The 19372-nt window shown below is 43.3% G+C and overlaps 1 protein-coding gene and 2 long non-coding RNA genes across 4 annotated transcripts; 1 reads left to right on the top strand and 2 right to left on the bottom strand.

Annotated features, from left to right (window-relative positions):
- Positions 1 to 4472: 4472 nt before the first annotated feature.
- Positions 4473 to 6893, bottom strand: LOC118415057. Its single transcript, XR_004831064.1, has 2 exons — positions 6269 to 6893; positions 4473 to 5758 (listed from the first exon to the last, which is right to left on the bottom strand). It is a non-coding gene; the product is annotated as an uncharacterized LOC118415057 (long non-coding RNA).
- A 4118-nt stretch (positions 6894 to 11011) lies between these two features.
- On the top strand, positions 11012 to 14373 carry LOC118414777 (tyrosinase-like). The gene is made up of 4 exons (XM_035819012.1): positions 11012 to 12183; positions 12446 to 12613; positions 13056 to 13210; positions 13652 to 14373. Exons 1-4 carry the CDS (start codon positions 11048 to 11050, stop codon positions 13888 to 13890), a joined length of 1698 nt encoding a protein of 565 aa, XP_035674905.1. The 5' UTR covers positions 11012 to 11047; the 3' UTR covers positions 13891 to 14373.
- A 1907-nt stretch (positions 14374 to 16280) lies between these two features.
- LOC118414234 lies at positions 16281 to 18781 on the bottom strand. Of its 2 annotated transcripts, none has more exons than XR_004830923.1 (4): positions 18672 to 18781; positions 17913 to 17990; positions 17216 to 17316; positions 16281 to 16373 (listed from the first exon to the last, which is right to left on the bottom strand). It is a non-coding gene; the product is annotated as an uncharacterized LOC118414234 (long non-coding RNA). The 2 variants fall into 2 exon arrangements; XR_004830924.1 differs by having other exon boundaries at positions 17913 to 17983; positions 18672 to 18735.
- Between the last annotated feature and the right edge of the window lie 591 nt (positions 18782 to 19372).

Here is a 19372-nt window from a genome sequence, read left to right as displayed (position 1 = left end):
CCGGATGTGTTCTTTCTGGTCTTACTCGCCCCTCCGAACATCTACATTTCCCTGGTCCGCCCCTAATCTCCTAGCAGTCTCTTCGTCGGGTCCCAGTTGGAAGTTAGCATCAAACAGGAAGGAGGGCAATTAGCACCTACACTGCAAGCAGAGTTTGAATGGGAAACAATTGGATGTTAATAACCTTTGTTCTAGCCGACTGGGGGCAGATTCTACATGGCAAATGGACACCTCTTGGCTGACTAATCTTCTTGGCCAGTTTGGTACTATCTTATGCCATTGTAGGATCTGCTTGGAGATTACCTCCGGCTAGCCTCCGTGGCAGTCTGTTTAACATGGATTCATGGAATTCAGGCTACAGCATGTGGATACATGTACGTTTTATATAGAGTTTACACCTGTCAGGCAGTTATCTGGCAGTGCCTAGTTGTCCCACGTATGTCAAATTTTAGCACGCGTTTTCAATCAATTTCTTGACGATGTTTGACATATTTTCGTGCAACTATCCAGCATTGGTGACTTTTCGTCGTGCAGATAATTGAAGTCAGTAACAATAGTGAATGGGAGCCGCTTTGGGGATTCTGTGTAATTGACCGAAGTGTGCGATTATCCGACGTGCGATTAACTGGCTTCTATTGTACTTCGTTATGACGGTGTTTGTATGTTTGTCTGAATCTGTGCAAGCCATTTCCAATGAAATATGGCCTATCAGCTTTGGCCTGTGAGCAATTAGCTTTTATTCTTCTCCTCCACTTTGAATTAGCTTTTGTAATGACGCAGTCCGTAGAAGTAAGATCCATTATCTTGTCTTCATATTTTAGTGAAGAAGGTTTTTCCATGGCATACCTACCTATCTAGTCCCTTTACCGCCTGTTCGTTGGGGGGACAAGGTAGACATGAAGATGGTATACAAGCTTCCTACATTTTACCTGACTATATAACGATTCTGCACCCCGAAGGTCTACTAAGAAAGTAACGTATTCACTGTTTATCAAACCAGAAAAAAATCGGCTTCATTTCCTAGCCTTTGACTTAGAAGGAACTCATTAACAACAGCACTTAACATCTCACGGGGTACGAGGTTTCCAAACCCTTGCCTAGATTTTGAAATCATGACTAGCCCTTACTTTCAACTCTGTTTTCTTCTTCTTCATTTAAGATTCCCAAAAGTTGGCCAATATCAGCACCTTTTCCTGCCCTCCCAGAAACTCTTGGCAAGATACAGCGATGTTTTCACCAAGTTTGTGGCATTTCTGTCATGACCTTTAAAACAGACCCAGCCGTGGGGTGTTTGGCGAGACTTGTTCCTGTTCTTCCAGGAACTCATGGCAACTTACAGCGATGTTTGCGCCAAGTTTTGGCGTTTCCTCATGACAGTGAATCAGACCCAGCTGTGGATGGTGAATGAGAGCACCGTGTGTCTTTACATCTATTGCCAATTAACAATAATTAAAAACGACGGTAGTATTTTGCTGAGTAACAGCGGTTGGTCCCTCAGTAGGTATTAGGCCTGTTCTGGACGACCAAGGATTCTGTCAATTTTTGTCATCCCGACCCCTGATTGAACTTTTCTTCCAGTGTTTCAAGTGTAGACCGAGAAACGACATCGTTTTCGCTGTCACTGAGGATTTCAGAAGGAACTTGGCTATCTTCCCAAATAAGGGGAAGCTGTGTCGGCGTCTTTTCTTCCTGTCGTTTCGTATACAGCCGTTAAATTCAGGACAGGCTGAAGTCTAGATTAGTCAGCGACAAGTTCCATTGAAATTACTTCCAGAGTCTCAAAAAAGAATCACGCTTCTTTACAACTACAGGCATACTGCCCTAGAAGAGTAATCACTCAGGCAACCGACAGAATCCGGTTTGTGCAGACAGGTGGTCACAGGATTCTTAATTCTTGTGTCAGTGTGGAAATTGTCTAAGGGGCCACCAAATGTGGTCACATTAGCCAGGTAATCCTTATGCACCGGTGGTCAGTTGTACAGGTTTGACTGTGTGTCAAAATGATAACGTTTTTTTAATCATTTCTGCAACTTTATTTCAGTTTTATCCCAAAATGTAAAAAAGTTGCAGCATAATTTGATCACGACTTTGGACATTCTAAAACATCTTTTTGAAAACTCCAATATGAAATGGTACAGTCCATTTGCTTGTATAATTTCAGTTGTTTATTATAACTTTTCCGACGCCACCGTGTTTGGTACTAACACATGCTTGTTATTTTCCCTTTGTCACAAGTCGTTTAGGGTAAAGATTGAGCAAGAGGAAGACTCGCCTATTCTAAAACAGGGGGTGGACTGAGTTCATAGATGAATTCCCCTGTATACCAAGTTTGTTTTCGTGTCCTGAAGAGGCCAGGCAGTGTAGTGTAGGGAAACCGTTACGGCCACACGGCTAACGATCAAATTCTCCTATAATGTCAGAAAGATTGTGATGTACACAAATCCATTTCGACATCAACATGTTTTTAAATTTCTTATGGCATTTCTGTTGAGGTGAACAGTTTGCCAGCTGGAACAATTGGTAAGGAGATCAGCGAACCTACATGGTGCTTTAGGAACTCCTTGATTTCCATGGCATGGCGAGATCAGGCAGTAAGCCAAACTACTGTCAGCGTTACACCCCCGCAGGATGACAAGCACATTCTCACCAGAAACTGCGATACTTGCACATTTTTTGACGACAGGGAGTATTTTCTGTGGTCTTTCTTAGGCCATGCTGATTTGATTATATGGATGACATCATTTGGGAAGCCCAAAGCTGTTTTACAGGCCTTTGCGGTTGGAACAGCTGTGGTGTACTGTGCTGACCTCATGCTGATGCTGAAACTGTGCAAGTGTGTGTTTATCATCAGATCATGAGGGACGGACTAGAGTATGTTTATTAGGCCATGTATATTTGATTACATGAACGACATCCTCTGAGAACCCCAACACTGGTGCGAGCGTGCCAATAAAAAAGTTTGGTAAAAAAAAAAGTTGCCTTCATGTTGAAATCTAAGTGATCATGGAGGAAGTTTGAACAAATGACCGAAAACACAGAATATGGTATATCGAATAATATATCCTTCATGTTTTGGTCTTCTTCTATGACATTGGAATTGAAATTGCCACGCTATGACATAAGCAGATGTTTTCTGATATTTTTTCGCATTCGACAGCATATCATGCTCATTTTGCAGTTGCTTTGTAAGATTTATAGAATGGTTGAAAACTTTTTTTATATATACTTGGAAATGGCCAAAAATTGATGCGCGCGCGGATGTCATCCATATAATCAAATCAACATGGCCTTATTAGATCACGAGGGATAGAAAAGTATGTATCTTTGGATTATGAGGGACCGACGTGTGTGTTTACCATTATAGGACGACTCGAGGGACAGATATGTGCGTGTATTTCTTAGTGTTAAACTACTTTTTTATTCTATTCTAGCTTTGTAAAGGTTTAAACAAGTTGAAATTACTTTGTGAGTCAAAATAATGAACTTTGTACTAATCGTTATTAAGAGCAATCAATGTAAAGTTACTATTTGATGTGCTACATAGCTTTTAGACCTTGCCTTGTTTCATAAATAAATATTGTTATAACAAAGAATAACGGTCGTTTTATCAATCTTTATTGAAAATCGAAAATTGTAGACAGGTTAAGCAATTACATACGATCTTACTTACCATGCCATCAATTTTTACATGTATGTGACTTGTCCTGAAGCTGGACCAGATTGTATGTGAAACTTGCGTCCTCAACTCCGGGTGGTTGCGACCATGATAGACATGCCGTTGTCTTTGACAAGTTCATGTCTACTCTATGTGGAATGAAAATTTCGGAGCGGACTGAAAGTGATCGTCTTGAGACCAGTGGGAATTTGTTAGAAATTACAATAATCTCTACTCTACTTCACTCTTGTTATTATATTGGATCGGTAAGCTCCCAGGCGTCTGAACGCCTGCCGATATACAATGTAATTTGTTAATTTTCCAATCGGCCCAATATCCGGTCTACTGATGAATTTTACCAGGTTCGTTTCTTTTAAAGAAAAATTAGTTTTGTACCCACCACTAGTCGGTATCTTCCATAGCGCTTGGAGGGGACAGTAAGACGTATAGGTTTTGGCGCCCGTTCGTTTACGTTGGATAATTTTGAAGCTTTTTAAAAACCAATTTGAAAGTACCTTTTTTTCAAACAGCTAACTCTATATCTTCTTTATCAATTCAAATTGGTGCAGATGTTTTCTGTATTGCATCATACAATGGACATGACCAACTCAAACTGATTACTAGTACTAATGTCTACTCTGTAGTTACAATGTGTATTGCCGATTGACTCATATCCAAATTTTCCTAATAGTAATACTACATTCTATGTAAAGTCTTTTTGACATTATGCGCTGCCGATCTTGTCTATTCCTGGGGTCTCACTACAGCCTCGGGACACTGAATGAAGCACAATATCGGTGAAGAAGCCACACGTAGGTTGATATTTTAGGTCTTCATTTTATCACCAAAATTAACTACATAGAATTCAATCATTCAGTTCACCTTGGATCATTAGTTATGTGCCCAGCTATGAACAGTACTTCGACTGCTAAAGAAAAAAAAGGAATTCCTGAGCCTTCATTAATCGAAATGTAACTTTTGTAAATTTTACAGTTGTCTTTTCATGTCATTATTTTGTGTTTTGGATGGGCATTGGAGTATGGTAAGGTGAAAGACGAAAGACAAACCTGACAGACCACACTACGCATAACAATAGCACCAGCTGAGCCCCGGTGCAAGTGTCAATTACTTATAATTGCTTCTCAATGAGGTGCTAAATAAGCTAAGTGATTAGGCTGTCAGATTGATTGGTTGGAGAACATGCCTCTGTAGGTAAGATTAATAGTACAAACTTTAAACCATTTTAAAGGACTATAGTAACCTTTCAGGAAACACGAAAATAACGTTAGATGATCGGCCATGTCCTTGTCTACTCTAAAAACAGCCAAAAATCTAGGAAAATGATTCCGTAGATTTTATATAAGCCAGAAAGGAAAGAACTACCCTAAAATATCCATCAATAATATAGACAAATAATGCTTTTTCAGGAGAAGGAAATATAGTATCATTATAATCACCCAGTTTCTGTCCAAAGGTAAGTATTAGCAGCTATACACAAAAAAACACAAGTATTGAACTTTCGGAATGGTTCATTAAACTACATTTTCTACCCCAAAAAATGACTTTATTAATTTACTAAAACAAACAAATTAATACAATGTATCAATACGAAAATTACTTAGACGCAACGATACACATCCAATCTAACTCTCCTGCAAATTTGAGTCAATTTGAAATGTGTATGGCTGACTTATACCCATTTTCACTCCGACCCCAAGTGATAGCTGTAACATGGCCTGGACCACCTTAGTTACATAGAGGGTGTCCATGGCACTGATTGGTTCGAAACTTTGCTGAACTTAGCCATATGGGCAGACGTGATACCAACCCACATACGAATGCAGCAAAGGAATCGTGAGATACAGCTGCGAACAGCACCAACTATAATTAACAGTCCGTCAGGGGGTGACACTCCCTCCCTGAGTAATAACTTTTTCAATGACACACTGACAGAAATGACAACTAGCTGGGACTGCTTTTCACGGTTCGTACCTTCAAGTTAGGAAGTGTCTGTGCCACCAGTCCGTCCAGGCTGGCGATCCCGTTCCCATCCAGGAGGAGCTTGGTCGTGTCAGACGGTACGGTGGGGACGGTCTTCAGTTCCTGGCACAGAAGTACGGACAACAGGCTGGTGTGTTACACTTTTCTGTCAATTCGCTTCCGAAATTCACAATTTTCCTGTTATCTTCACACCCCCCCCCCCCTCTGCTTCCTGGCCAAAGATAATTGAATAAAAAGTGCCATCATGATACTGCTCCTTATATTAATTACTATCCAACATCTCATATCTTTTGCACCTATGTGATTACAGAAACTCCTTATGGCCCCTTTTGTTATAGAATGAACCTTACTCTATAGGCTATATGACTATTAGTTAAGATGTTTATATTTGGTGGGAACAGTTGTCAATCGTACGTCACAGTATTCTTCCGCGCCCGATTCTGCTCTGACAGGATGTGCTACCTTCTGAACGGCCCCCCTCCCCACCTGCCCCAAAACTTATTTCTGTCCAAAATGTACATCCGTATACGTACTAGAAGGAGAATCAACAAATGTCCCCAATAGCATATCTATCCTGGAAGAAAACCACATTTCATTCAACAAACGACTTACCTTGTTTTCGCAGGATACGACATTACTATTACAGGTGCATGCAGAGGGACACTCCCCAGATACACTTGCCCCGTAACCTGTCATCAACAGGGCTACTACTACAGGTACCACACTCATCGGCCCCATGGTTAACATCCACCCGCAAAGAAATCTTTTACAATGGTGCTATAACAAATGATGGTACAACCGCACACGTTAGCGATAGTACACAAATGTCGGTTGACCACTGGTATGTTGGACAGAGTGGGTGTAAAAAAACAACACTTCGTGACATCACCAGCACTGGTAGGGAGGCGGCCGTGTTTGTGTAGTGTGGGAATGAGAAAGAACTGATCACGTGAGTCTTCAGTTCTCAGGGAGCAAATTAATATTCTTACGCCAGGTTTTCTTTTACCCTTTTCTGTGTATACGTTGGCTATTCTGTTTCTTGTGTTAGTCTTCCGTTGAAATCTTTCCGTTTTGGAGGAGAGCCCTACTTCAAGCACGTTAAGTTAAAGAACCCATCACAGTTGTTGGTAAGAGTCCATCCCGATGAGTTCCCGGTGTGAGCTAGTCAAATAAATCAGTCCGGATATGCAGCTAGTACTCTTTTAAGAGTCCGGATATGCAGCTAGTACTCTTTTAAGAGTCCGGATATGCAGCTAGTACTCTTTTAAGAGTCCGGATATGCAGCTAGTACTCTTTTAAGAGTCCGGATATGCAGCTAGTACTCTTTTAAGAGTCCGGATATGCAGCTAGTACTCTTTTAAGAGTCCGGATATGCAGCTAGTACTCTTTTAAGAGTACAAGCTGCATATCCGGACTGATTTATTAACCGCCTGGCAAAACACCAGGTTTGTATCTAAAAATACAAATGTTGTATGTAAAAAATTATATTGAAAAATACAAACCTGGTGTTTTGCCAGGCGGTTTACCGTGTATGCAATTCAAACAAACAAACATGTATGCAATTCAAACAAACAAACAGAAAGGTCTGTATCGTTGGACAGAACAGTACCAAACAAACATACAAACATCAACCAAAGTTTCTGACCAGACCATCCCCAATTTGTCAAATGAAATAACTCCGAACTTTTCACGACCCGGAAGTATCAATGGTATGCGTGACAAGTAAAGCGATGACGTAGACAAATCCCGTGCGCACTCGAAGATTTCTGCTATGACTACTTCAACCTTTCTTCATTGACTTATAGGTTTAAAGTGCTCATAACGTCTTCCCAGTTTTGTAGTGAGGGAAGGCGCCGAATTTCGAAGCAGTAGGCGGAAACCGGCAACACCGGGAAAACGGACGAAGGCACCGACAGCACGCCGTGATACAGTCAAACACTACCCCGAAAATAAACTCTGAACTATCTTTTAAACATTTGAACAGTTCTTGAACATTTGGACTGTTCTTAAACATTTGAACTTTTAACTGAACATTTTGAACTGTTTTTTGAAGCTTGAACTGCATTTCTGTGAGCAGTAACATGTCATAGTCTATACTAGACTGGCCGCGAAGGTTTTTTTATGAAACTGTCTGCACGTACTGACTTGTTGTTCTAGAAAGGTGTACTAGCGTACATCGGAGGTCAATGCACTATAGATATGTTAAAATAACAAGTTACAACTCGTCCTGTGAAACTAACAGTAGTGAAAGTAAAAGTAATTTCAAGGAGAAAATTTATTCTTACTTAGACTTAGACTTAGGGGCTCCCGTGTCGTCCGACACATGAGGCAGTCAGGTTGGCCCAGCAAGCTCTGTCGGCAGCTATCCTCTGTATTTCCCTCCAGTTGATGTTAGCTGTTTGTAGGTCTCTCTCGATGGTGTGCCTGTAATTCATCCTGGGGCGACCTCTACGTCTCTTTCCCCGTGGTGCCCAGTGCATAACTTGGTATGCCAGTCTGTCTGGTGAGAGTCTCATGACATGGCCCAACCAGCTCAAGCGCCGCTTTCGGATTGTCACAGACACTGGTTTTTGGCTGGTCCTAGCTCTTACTTCAGTGTTGGGTATGAAGTCATCCCATCTGATGCCTAGTATCTTCCTTAGGCATTTATTGTCGAAGACATCTAGTTTCTTTTCTTGGCTTGACTTCATGTGCCATGTTTCGCATCCGTAAAGTAGGGTAGAGAGAACATTGCTGTTGTAGAATCGTAGTTTAGTTCCCAGGGAGAGCTTCTTGCTAGACCACAGCTTGCCAAGCTGGTTGAAAGCAGCTGAGGCCTTCCCTAGCCTGCAGTCTAGTTCCTTGTCCATGTCCCCTCTGTTGTTCATGGAGCTGCCTAAGTAAGTAAAGTTCTCCACCACTTCCACTTCATTGTTGTCAATGATCACACTTGTGGGAGGGGGGTGCGTCCCTACTAACATGTTCTTGGTCTTTTTGGCACTAATGGTGAGTCCAATACTGCCTGCAGATGAGCCTATGCCCTCCACTAGGGGTTGTAGGTCCTGTGTGCGGTCTGCTAGAGCAGCTATATCATCAGCAAAGTCAAGATCTGCTAACTTTGTGTTCTGTATCCACTGAATCCCTTTCCCCTCTGTTGCTGTTGCAAGGACCCAGTCTATCGCCATGGCAAAAAGAATTGGAGACAACATGCATCCTTGGCGGACCCCGCTTACCACCTCAAACCATCCGCTGTATCCCTCACCCGTCCGCACGCAGCATTTTGAGTTGGTGTATATTTGTCTGATTGCGGAGATGAGTTTACTTGGGATGCCGTAGACATACATGATATTCCAGAGTGATGGTCTGTGGATGCTATCAAATGCCTTGGAGAAGTCAATGAAACTAATGGCCAGTGGAGTTTGCAGTTCTGTACAATTCTCGATGATACGTCGAAGGGTGAATATCTGTTCTGCACAGGACCTCTTTGGGCGGAATCCAGCTTGTTGTTCTCGTAGGACCTTGTCTACTGCATCTCTCATACGGTTCAGGATGCATGCAGTATACACCTTTCCCGGTATGGAAAGAAGCGTCACTCCCCTCCAGTTGTCACATTCTGCCAGGTTGCCCTTCTTTGGGATGCACACAACTGCTCCATTCTTCCAGTCCTCCGGCACTTCACCTGAATTCCAGGCCCGATTACAAAGTTGGCTCATCCATTTAACAACAGATTCGCCCCCTGCTTTGAGCATCTCCGCAGTAATGCCATCCATACCTGGAGACTTGTTGTTCTTCAGGGTCTTGATGGCTTCCTGTACCTCAGCTTCTGTGAAGTCCCCTGTGTCAATGGGTAGGGGAAGTGATGGCTCGTCGAAGACTGTCGGTGGAGACGCAGGTTCCGGGCGGTTGAGGACTTCCTTGAAGTGTTCTGCCCACCTGTCAAGTTTGTCCTCCCCTTTCGACAACAGAGTTCCGTCCTTTGCCTTGACTGGGCCAGAGTGGGTTTTGGAGTTGCCAGTGATCTTCTTGGCTATCTGGTATACAGTTCGCATGTCATTACGAGCTGCTGCACCTTCCGCTTCTTCCGCCTGTCTATCCATCCACTCCCGTCTGTCTCTCTGGGCACTGCGCTTCACTTCCCTGTTCTTCTCCATGTACTCCTGGTGAACAGTGTTGTTACCTGGCTTATCCCTATGCCTCTTCTGGTGTAGGGCTTTTCTGTCATTTATTAACTTCCATGTGTGGTCGCTGATCCAAGCTTCTCGGAGGGATTTCTTGTAACCCAAGACTTCTTTCCCCGCTGTAGTCATTGCCTCCTTCAGCTCATCCCACCATACTGTTGACCCTGGGGGAGGGTCTGCTAGGACAGAGAACCGGTTCCTCAGAGAGGTCTCGAACTTCTCTTCAGTTGCAGGGTCTTTCAGTTTGCTGGTGTCAAACCGTTTCGGAAGTGATGTCTTCTTCTTTTGTTTCTTTAGTCTGATCTTCATTTTTGCAATAGAAAGGTAGTGATCGCTGCCGACATCCGCTCCTCTATACACCCGAACATCCTGTAGACATGGGGTCCTCCATCTTGGACCAATCGCTATATGGTCAATCTGTGTCCTCGTTTTGTGGTCATTAGACAACCAAGTTATCTTGTAGATGTCTTTGTGCTCAAAAAGTGATGAGCCAATCTTCATATTGTTCATTGAGCAAAAATGTATATATCTGTCCCCGTTGTCTGTGCGATTTCCAAAGGCGTGCGGACCCAAGGTGTGTTCAAAACCCTCTCTGCTTCCCCCAATCTGTGCATTCATATCTCCCATGATGACAAGGATGTCATGACGGGGGGTCTTGTCGACTAGGTCTTGTAGCTGTTCGTAGAAGGTGTCTTTGTGGATGTCGTCACGCTCGTTTATTGGAGCATAGCATTGTACAATGGTAACCTTTGCGTGATTAGTTACAAATCTAGCAGTCAAAAGGCGCTCGTTTATGGGTGACCATTCCTCGAGAGCGTTGCTGGCTGGCTTATCCAGTACAAGAGCTACTCCATCTCTGTGAATACCGTCTTGTCTGCCGGAGAATAGTATGGTTTTGTCATCTGATACAAATTTGCCTGAGTCAGTCCAACGGACTTCGCTAAGGCCCAGGATGTTGAGATTGTATTCTTCCATTTCCTTGATGACCTGTGCTAGTTTGGACGCCTGGTAAAGTGTTCTCACATTCCAGTATCCAATGCGTGTAATTGATTTTGCAGTTTTTTCAAATTTATTCTGACGTCAGGATTTCTTTTGTCCTTTTCTGTGTGCACAGCCTATTGGTCATATAATAAGTAACAACCCCTCCCTGTAAAACAATCAGTAGTGAAAGTCGCTTATACCACCCTTAGTTCGACAGTTTAGCAAGGGACACTTTGTAAAGACGGTGACGAAAATGAGTCGGTGTGGACGAGTCACCATTATAGAGGCAATCGTTCTGCTGATCGTTACAGCAGGGCAATTTAGAGCCGGAGACGCTCAGTTTCCTAGAGTTTGTACGAGCGCAGACCATATCTCTCAGAAAGAATGCTGCCCGATTCCACCGGGTTTCACCGAACCGTGTGGAGGGCCCGGGCGGGGGAGGTGCGCCGAAATCGCCGACGCCACAGTCGACGACCCTGCCTGGAAGGAAGCATACAAGGTGGACGACCGCCGCCACTGGCCGACAGTGTTCTTCAACAGGTCCTGCGTGTGTGAAGGCTACTTCAGCGGCTACGACTGTACGAAGTGTATCTGGGGACGTCGCGGGCGGAATTGTACAACAGAAAAGTTATCCGTGCGAAGAAACATCCGCCATCTCAGTCCTGAAGACGTGGAGACGGTGAAACGCTACTTTAACGCCGCCAAGACGGCTCCCAGCGACTACGCCATGGCGCTAGAATTTTACGAGGACATAAACGGGAGTGAAGACTTTGCCGATGTGTCTGTGTACAACTATTTCGTAGCGACGCATTACTACGCCAGCCGCGCCACCATGCCACCTTATAGATTTGGCTATTGTAAGACAGAGGCAGATTGCCAGATAGACTTTGCTCACGAAGGCTCTGGCTTCCCCACGTGGCACCGCGCGTTTTTGCTTGACCTTGAGCGGGCTCTCCAAGAGGTGAACAATGACCCTGACTTCACCATACCATACTGGGACTGGACTGAAGCAGAACACTGCACAATCTGCACTAATGACTATGTCGGCGCAAACTACGGAGACGGGAGCCTGGATCCACGGTCGCTATTCGCGACGTGGGAGACCATTTGCGTACAGTCAGACCCCTTCTACAACGCCACTTCAAGGAACCACACCAAACCGTGCAATGTGACCGAGCGCGACGGCCATGTGATGAGGAACCCCGGTCACCAGGACAGGAAAAGGTTTGGAGAGTCGATGTATCGCCTGCCAACGGCAGCCGAGGTGGACTTTGGCCTTCGCTTCCCCACCTTTGACAGGCGGCCCTACAGCAAAACAGCCAACTGTACCTTCCGAAATTTACTCGAAGGTTTTGCGGACACAAGCACGGGGAAGTATCGAGGAGACAGGTAAGCAGAATTATGTCTTTTTTTTAATCAGAGACTGATACTTTTTTACACCGATACTAAGACTCTAAACACGAACGCCAAAATCCGATGCTTGACATTTCCTTCTTATTTCACAATCTACCGATAGTGAAATTTAACACAGCTTACATTGAAATGAAAGAAGGGAACTGTTTCTAACAATCGCCAATACACTTGTGCGACGTTTGCATACCTTAAAATGACTAGCGAGGCGTAATCAACAGTGCCTTTGTCCTATAAACAGGTATGTAAACGGCACGCTGATCCCAGGAGCCCACACCCTCCACAACCACGTGCACCTGTACCTGGACGGTACCATGTCCGCCGTCCCCTCATCGGCCAATGACCCAATCTTCTTTCTCCACCACTGCTTCGTCGATCGCATCTTCGAGAAATGGATTCGCCGACATAAGTCAGTACCCAAATCTTTAAATAAAAACGTTTGCTGTGTCACGTACGACAATGAACGCTCTAGTGTACGCTCTAGTGCCGTTCGGTATTACCTTCTTATTTAGCCTCTTTCGCAGACTTTTGGAGCGGCGGCATCTATATATACTATTGGGGCAGTCTGCTAGTAAACGTAAAGGAATATGTGCCCACGGGAATGTTTGGAATATTAGTCCCCAGGAAAATCTGTCAATGGTAGGAAGTGCTCAAAATCGCGAATCAGCGCTCCCTCCAAAAATGGAGCCGCCGCTCCAGAAGTCTGCGAAGGAGGCTACTTTTTATCGACGTAATTCTTATATTGTCATTGCAGTTGGCATAGATCTCGGAACATTGCACATTCTGTGTACCACTTAAAGTGGAAAAAAAGGCACACCTAATAACATGTCTTTATTTGCACACGTGTCTAGGACCCCAAGTAACGAGACTTTGCCAAAGACAGGTGCCTCCCCGGGACACAACCGCCATGAGTACATCGTGCCGTTCTTCCCGCCGTACAGCCACGCCGACCTCTTCAAACCGTCAACAGCGCTGGGATACGATTATGAGGACGTTGACGGCGATGGTAATTACTCAAAGACTTACAGCTCCACCCATATATATTGTAGTTTGAAAAATTCGGTACAGCCCCCGTATAGTCTAACTTAGGCCTTACCGAGCTGAAGAAATGGTCTTTCATTGTCTTTTGTTGCTTTTATTCTGTGTGTGAGGTTCTTAACACTAAGTAAACTAGAATGTTGTACCTGAAACCATTTGCCAAGCTACTCGCTCACAAATGACAATACTATAAAATTAGGCTCACGCTAAAGTATTGTATGCGAGTAAAAAGCACCCTAACGTTACATCTACTTGGTTTTATGCAGGTCATTAATATGATTCATGAAACGTGTTTTAGCATACAGTAAAATATGCGCAATTGTTCTTGAACTAAATTATTAACCATATACTACGGAAACCTTAACAACAACGCTACAAATGTAAGTGATCTGTTGTTTCCCCAATACAGGGATGTCTGAGGGAGAGAGAATCCAGGACGACAGTAACCTAGGGGAGTGCAGCACCGCCACGTGGGATGACGTGCTGATATATGTAGTGATTTTTGTTGTTGGGTTTGTGACGCTGATTGCGATATTTGCTTGTTTCTGTTGCATTTATTGTTATATATGTAAAAGGAGGCAGCAACGCTCGGGTGCTGGGAGGAGTAATTGGGTGCCCCTGAGCACGAGCGCCCCAGAGCACGCTTGATCGTTATGTTACAAAACGTAGTGTCACAAGTCGTTTCACAGCAGTTTAAAGCAATTCAAATATCCAGCATTTTAAGGCTATTTTTATATATACAACATTAAGGCAATACGTTTAGGCCCATACGTAGAGATAGGCACATAAAAAAAAAGCTACATTAGTCAGGAATTCCACCAATGTCTCACCCAATGCTACATACTAGTATTTTGTAGATAACTGTTAGTTACGTTTCTACTTAGCTATCAATTAGATGGCTATTTTTGTTCCTTTTAACCAGAATTAGCTCATCCATACTACTTTCATAACCTAAGTAATAAAAGACGTCATATACGTTGTGAAAATAATGGTGTAACGGGATAACAAATGGTACCGTAGAGATATGTACTTTATGTCAATTTGTGATTTTAAGCGGCCAATTTTTTGGTTTAGACAATAGACCGAAAATCCTGGTTCTTCGTGCAGAATAAACCTGATTGACCATCACAACATGTGTGAAGTCTTGAGTGCCAGATATCTGGTGTGATGTGCCGTATAGACATTAAGACATTACTCAATGCATGCAAGACGAATGCGCTCGAAACGACCACCTGTTGGACCACCTCCTAACCCGTTGGGTCGGTAAACAGGAAGTATGTCCCCGTCACATTTGGGCGCACTTTACCGTATGATAGTAAGGTGTTTGGCATGCACCATTTTACTGTTCTCGGGGATGTGTAGCTTATCAAAAAGTTTTCATAATGGTTCGGCTAACACAGTAAAAACTGACAATCAATATCTAATAGAAGAACTTTTTTTTAAATTTCCTGTATGGAACCGTGTAGTCTGACCAAGGAGGTTATATCTGACATAACAGCGAGAGACTGTGTAAACATAGGCTAGTATACAGAGCGTAAGTCTCTGTTGCTTTTCAAACGTTCACTATATCATACCCCCGGAACAAATAGTTCATTCCAACGCATTTGACCTCCGTGAGCCCTTAAGAATGCCCGTTCGGACGTTGACCCTTGACGTTAGAAAGATGGCTGCCGCACAGTGGGTTGTTGCGTCGCTTTCAGCCGAGAACATGATTTTACAGACGACTCTGGTCCTGTTGGCGGTTTTTGTTGTGACACGATGGTACCTCAGCATTCCCAAGAACCTCCCACCCGGCCCCAGGGGGTGGCCTGTCGTCGGTAATATGTTCTCCCTTACGAGTGTTTGTTTGTTTATTTTTATTTATCCAGGGGTACATGTCGCCTGACCGGCGTTGTGTGAGTACAATCTTTCTTTCGCCGATGATACTCATAACGTTAAGGTGGGGTCACACATGCGTATATATTCAAGTCAGTTTGAGGTGCGTATGAAGGTCTTAGTCTCTACCAGGCTCCTCAGGTCGCGAGAAAAATAGTACAAATTGGACAAATATAGATACATAACATGCCAGATGAGTTAGCTGACCGAGAAGTATGGTTAGCGACCCAGCTAACTCGTCTGGCATGTTACCTGTTTATGTTTGTCCAATTTCTATTATTTTTCCAGCGGCCTGTGGAGCCTGGTGGAGGCAAATGTATAGTTTTGTATTGAGATTGTGCCAATGGATAATAAAAATGTATTCAGATCTATCCGTCTCAGTATCAATTCTTGAGATAATGGCGATGTTCAAGGCTTTTAACTTTGTCCTCCTCGGGACAAGTCTAAGCTCCTGAATAAATTTAGACTTTGGCGGTTGAAAATAAAGAAATCTAGGGAACTTAGCAGACAATGACAAAGGTTGCCACACCCAGGCGACAATTTCTCACTTATCGCCGTTTCCATTCACATTTGCCAACTGTTTTCTGTCACTATGGAGGGGGGGGTCTAAAATCATGGGGGCTTCGGCTGCCTATACTGCTGGCGCATCACTGTACGCCGATACGCCCTTCCCGAAACATACAGACACGCACATGCATCACCTTTTTGTTGTTCATTAACAAGTGTACAGTCAACAAAAACTGATAACCTGAAACCACAAAGTTTTAACAATACGGCATACACATTATACATGTATATAGCCGCGCTTTTATTGTTTCAAAGTCAGGAACATGACATTGTCATCTTAATAAACGTGTAAAGATCAGCATTGTCATTGAAATACGAACACAACATTTCACAGAACACGATGGCATCGGCGATTAGACTTGTCTACCACTCCTGTTGAGCATTATTTCCTTCGGGTTCACTCAGCTTTTAAAAAAATAGCCACAACATTCCTCCCTCTTACAAAGCACTGCTTATAACCATGCTTACGAGACTTGTGGTTCAATTTTCAAGCTGTGTAACCGTCACTGAAAAATCATATACTCATAGAGCCAGTGCTGCCTGATCAAACAATGCCTTTAGCTCAGTGAATTGGTATTGATGATAACCAAACACCAGCTTATGTGTGACTATGACCTAGAAGTGAAGTGACAAGAGCACTGCTGCACAGAACATGCCCAGGCTGGCGTGGAGAACATCTCCCCCAGATGCTGTAAAAAGAAAGAGAAAAACAAGGCATTCAGAGCTGGCAGACTTTATCCACTTAGCTATACTGCTTAGAGACATTCCCAGTTACGCAGACAGAAAAGAAAACAGCAGCTGAATGTATATGTTACAGGAAATCTACACAGAGACACGCCAAACGCACACACACAAACACACACACACACACACACAGTAACGTACACACACACACACACACATACACAAAAACAGAACACACACACAGAGATACACAAACACACACATACACACACACACACATACACACACACACACACATACACTTGGGGCAAAATTTTGTCCGACAAGCCAAACAGCTTTCATTTGCTGCAGTTAGCATCAAAACAGCAAGGAGTCATTTTTGTGAGTTATACCACTCAAAGCAAATACCAGACAATATTTGCTATCTAAATAGCTGCAAAGTGGTATAACGTCACATTTGCTGATAATATAGACCTAGTATATTAATCTACCTGTAAAGTGAGTGAGTGACTGAGTGAGTGACTGAGTGAGTGTGAGTGAGTGAGTGTGAGTGAGTGTGAGTGAGTGACTGAGTGAGTGAGTGACTGAGTGAGTGTGAGTGAGTGAGTGAGTGACTGAGTGAGTGAGTGAGTGAGTGAGTGACTGAGTGAGTGAGTGAGTGAGTGAGTGACTGAGTGAGTGGCTGAGTGAGTGACTGAGTGAGTGAATGAGTGAGTGAGTGAGTAAATGAATCTGAAAAATCATGTATCAGGCAAATCTGAGGACCAAAAACAATCTGATCTCTATATGTTAGCCTAGGTAGACCCCTTCCGATCCCATATATTCCAGATGTAAGACGGTTACTTACACGGATCAGCCGTAGTTGCATTCCCTGTCACCCCCGAGTCAGTAACAGTAGTAACAGCATCAGTCGCAGTAGTAACAGCATCTGTCACAGTTGACTGACAGCTGGGGGAAAAAGAAACGAATTTATGTCCTGCATGTTTCAACAACTCGGCCAGCAGAAGTGAGTGAGTGAATGATAGAGTGAGGCAGGGAGAGAAGGAAGGAGTGTGAATAAGAAATGAATAACAGATAACGTGGTTAGGAAGGCTGAACAAATGCCTAATCACACAGAGTATGACATACAATATTTTTCTATGTCAGCATACCGTTAGAATGGCTATGAATAGATGTATTGGTATATTTGGTATATTTCATTTGGTATTCGGGTACTCGTAGGTCAAGGTGTAGTCGATTTTGTGGCCCCTGATGTGTTGGCTTTGTACTGCAGCAGATCTTCCGGTTTGTTTATCTTTTGTTCTGGACATGCTGTGTGTGTCTTTCTTTAATACAAATGGCCTCAGCTTGGACAGTACATATGCCTTGTACTTGTAGGCCCTTTTTTGTAGCCACCAATGTATGCGGCGCGTAACGTTACATTTCATTTTCAAGTGAACGTTTTCAGCTTGGACAATACATGTGTCTTGTACTCTTTGTAGCCACCAATATACTAGTATGCTGCACGTAACGTTACATTTTTGAAGTGAACAATTCTGACTTACCTGGACATTGTGACGACTGCAAAAACGACGGCAACAATCAGTAGGATGCGAATGTTCGCCATGTCGAGATTCTGGGTACTGAATGGAAGAAAGGGGTTTTAACATAGGAATATTTTTTTTTATTACCAGTTTTCTTATTCATACAACAGAATGTGGACGCACCCATCCGACATTTTCCCTTGTTAGAAAAACCACAGACGACAAGAGAGAATGTGCCCCCTACAGAAACTGTAAAATGAGTAAAGCCTTCGCTTGGGTAAGAGTTTTCATCAGTGTAAACCGCTCCTTGAAATAAAAGTGAGAATACTCTCACTATAGAAGACGAGTTTCTCTCATACAGAAGACAAAATGCACCTCCAATTGACGTTAACGGTTAAAACTAATATATCCACCCATCGATAAAAATAGAATCTCTTATGTTACATAACGCCGGCATACGTTAACGTTATAACAATTATAGGTGCTACATGTTCTGGGCTTTCCCGTAGAAATATTTTTTTCCGCATCAAAAATAAGGCAAGCGTGAAGTAATAGCTGAAATGAGGACAAGTTTCTGTCATGTCAACCATCAACGTTATTCTGTGAAATGCAACAAGTTTTGAATTTTCTGAGAGAAAATCTAACTACCGCACGCTCTCAAAACTTCACATAATCAAGGAGAAACATTACGTTGATAACAGCCTATAGAATGACAGTCATGTTAACCTGTAAGAAGAGCTATCTTTTTACAAGTTGGATTTTGTAAAATATAAGACTTACTTGATTCAGGAATGTAAGAAATTTGTCAAAGGCACAGCGCGGCGTTTGTCCTTGAAATCTCCTGCACACTTGTAATGTGTTCTATGTCACGTGGGCATTAGCAATTACGTTACTCATCATGCAGTTACCATGGAGACCATGACGTCATCGAAAGGTACCCCTTCCAAACTTCTCCCGCCAACGGCCGGGGCTCAGAATACTGTAAATGCAGAAATGTTCGCGGTGGATTAATGTTCGCGGTTTTCGCGGTGACCACTTCACCGCGAATTTAAAACCACCGCGACTATTTTTCTATTGTGATATTAGATTGCAGTCTATGGCCATGGTGTTACCGCGAACTTAAATCCACCGCGAAAAGTCCCTTTTCCCGCTACCGCGAAATTAAATCCCCGCGAACTTAAATGCATTTACAGTACTTTCCTGCCAGAAGGGAAACATCTCATTTTGACACTGACCGTCTTGGCGGGCAGACGTACAAGTCATATGCTCCCGCGGTGTAACAGGCCGCCGCCAATGTCAGGCGTTTTAGGTTACAAATTGGCGATAACAAAGTCTACCACAATAAATATACACAACACTGCAACTACGGTAGTAACGTTACTTGTACCGCAGCGGTTTACGCCTACTCACGTCCATTACTTAACTTAATTACTTGTAATCCGTATAGCCGTTAGTAGCAGTGTGTGTGCGGTCAAATGTAT

The sequence above is a fragment of the Branchiostoma floridae genome, chromosome 4, assembly GCF_000003815.2.
Source record: "Branchiostoma floridae strain S238N-H82 chromosome 4, Bfl_VNyyK, whole genome shotgun sequence".
Classification (NCBI taxonomy): Eukaryota; Metazoa; Chordata; class Leptocardii; order Amphioxiformes; family Branchiostomatidae; genus Branchiostoma; species Branchiostoma floridae.
Note: the sequence above shows the minus strand (reverse complement) of the source record. Positions and strands in the feature narration are given on the sequence as shown.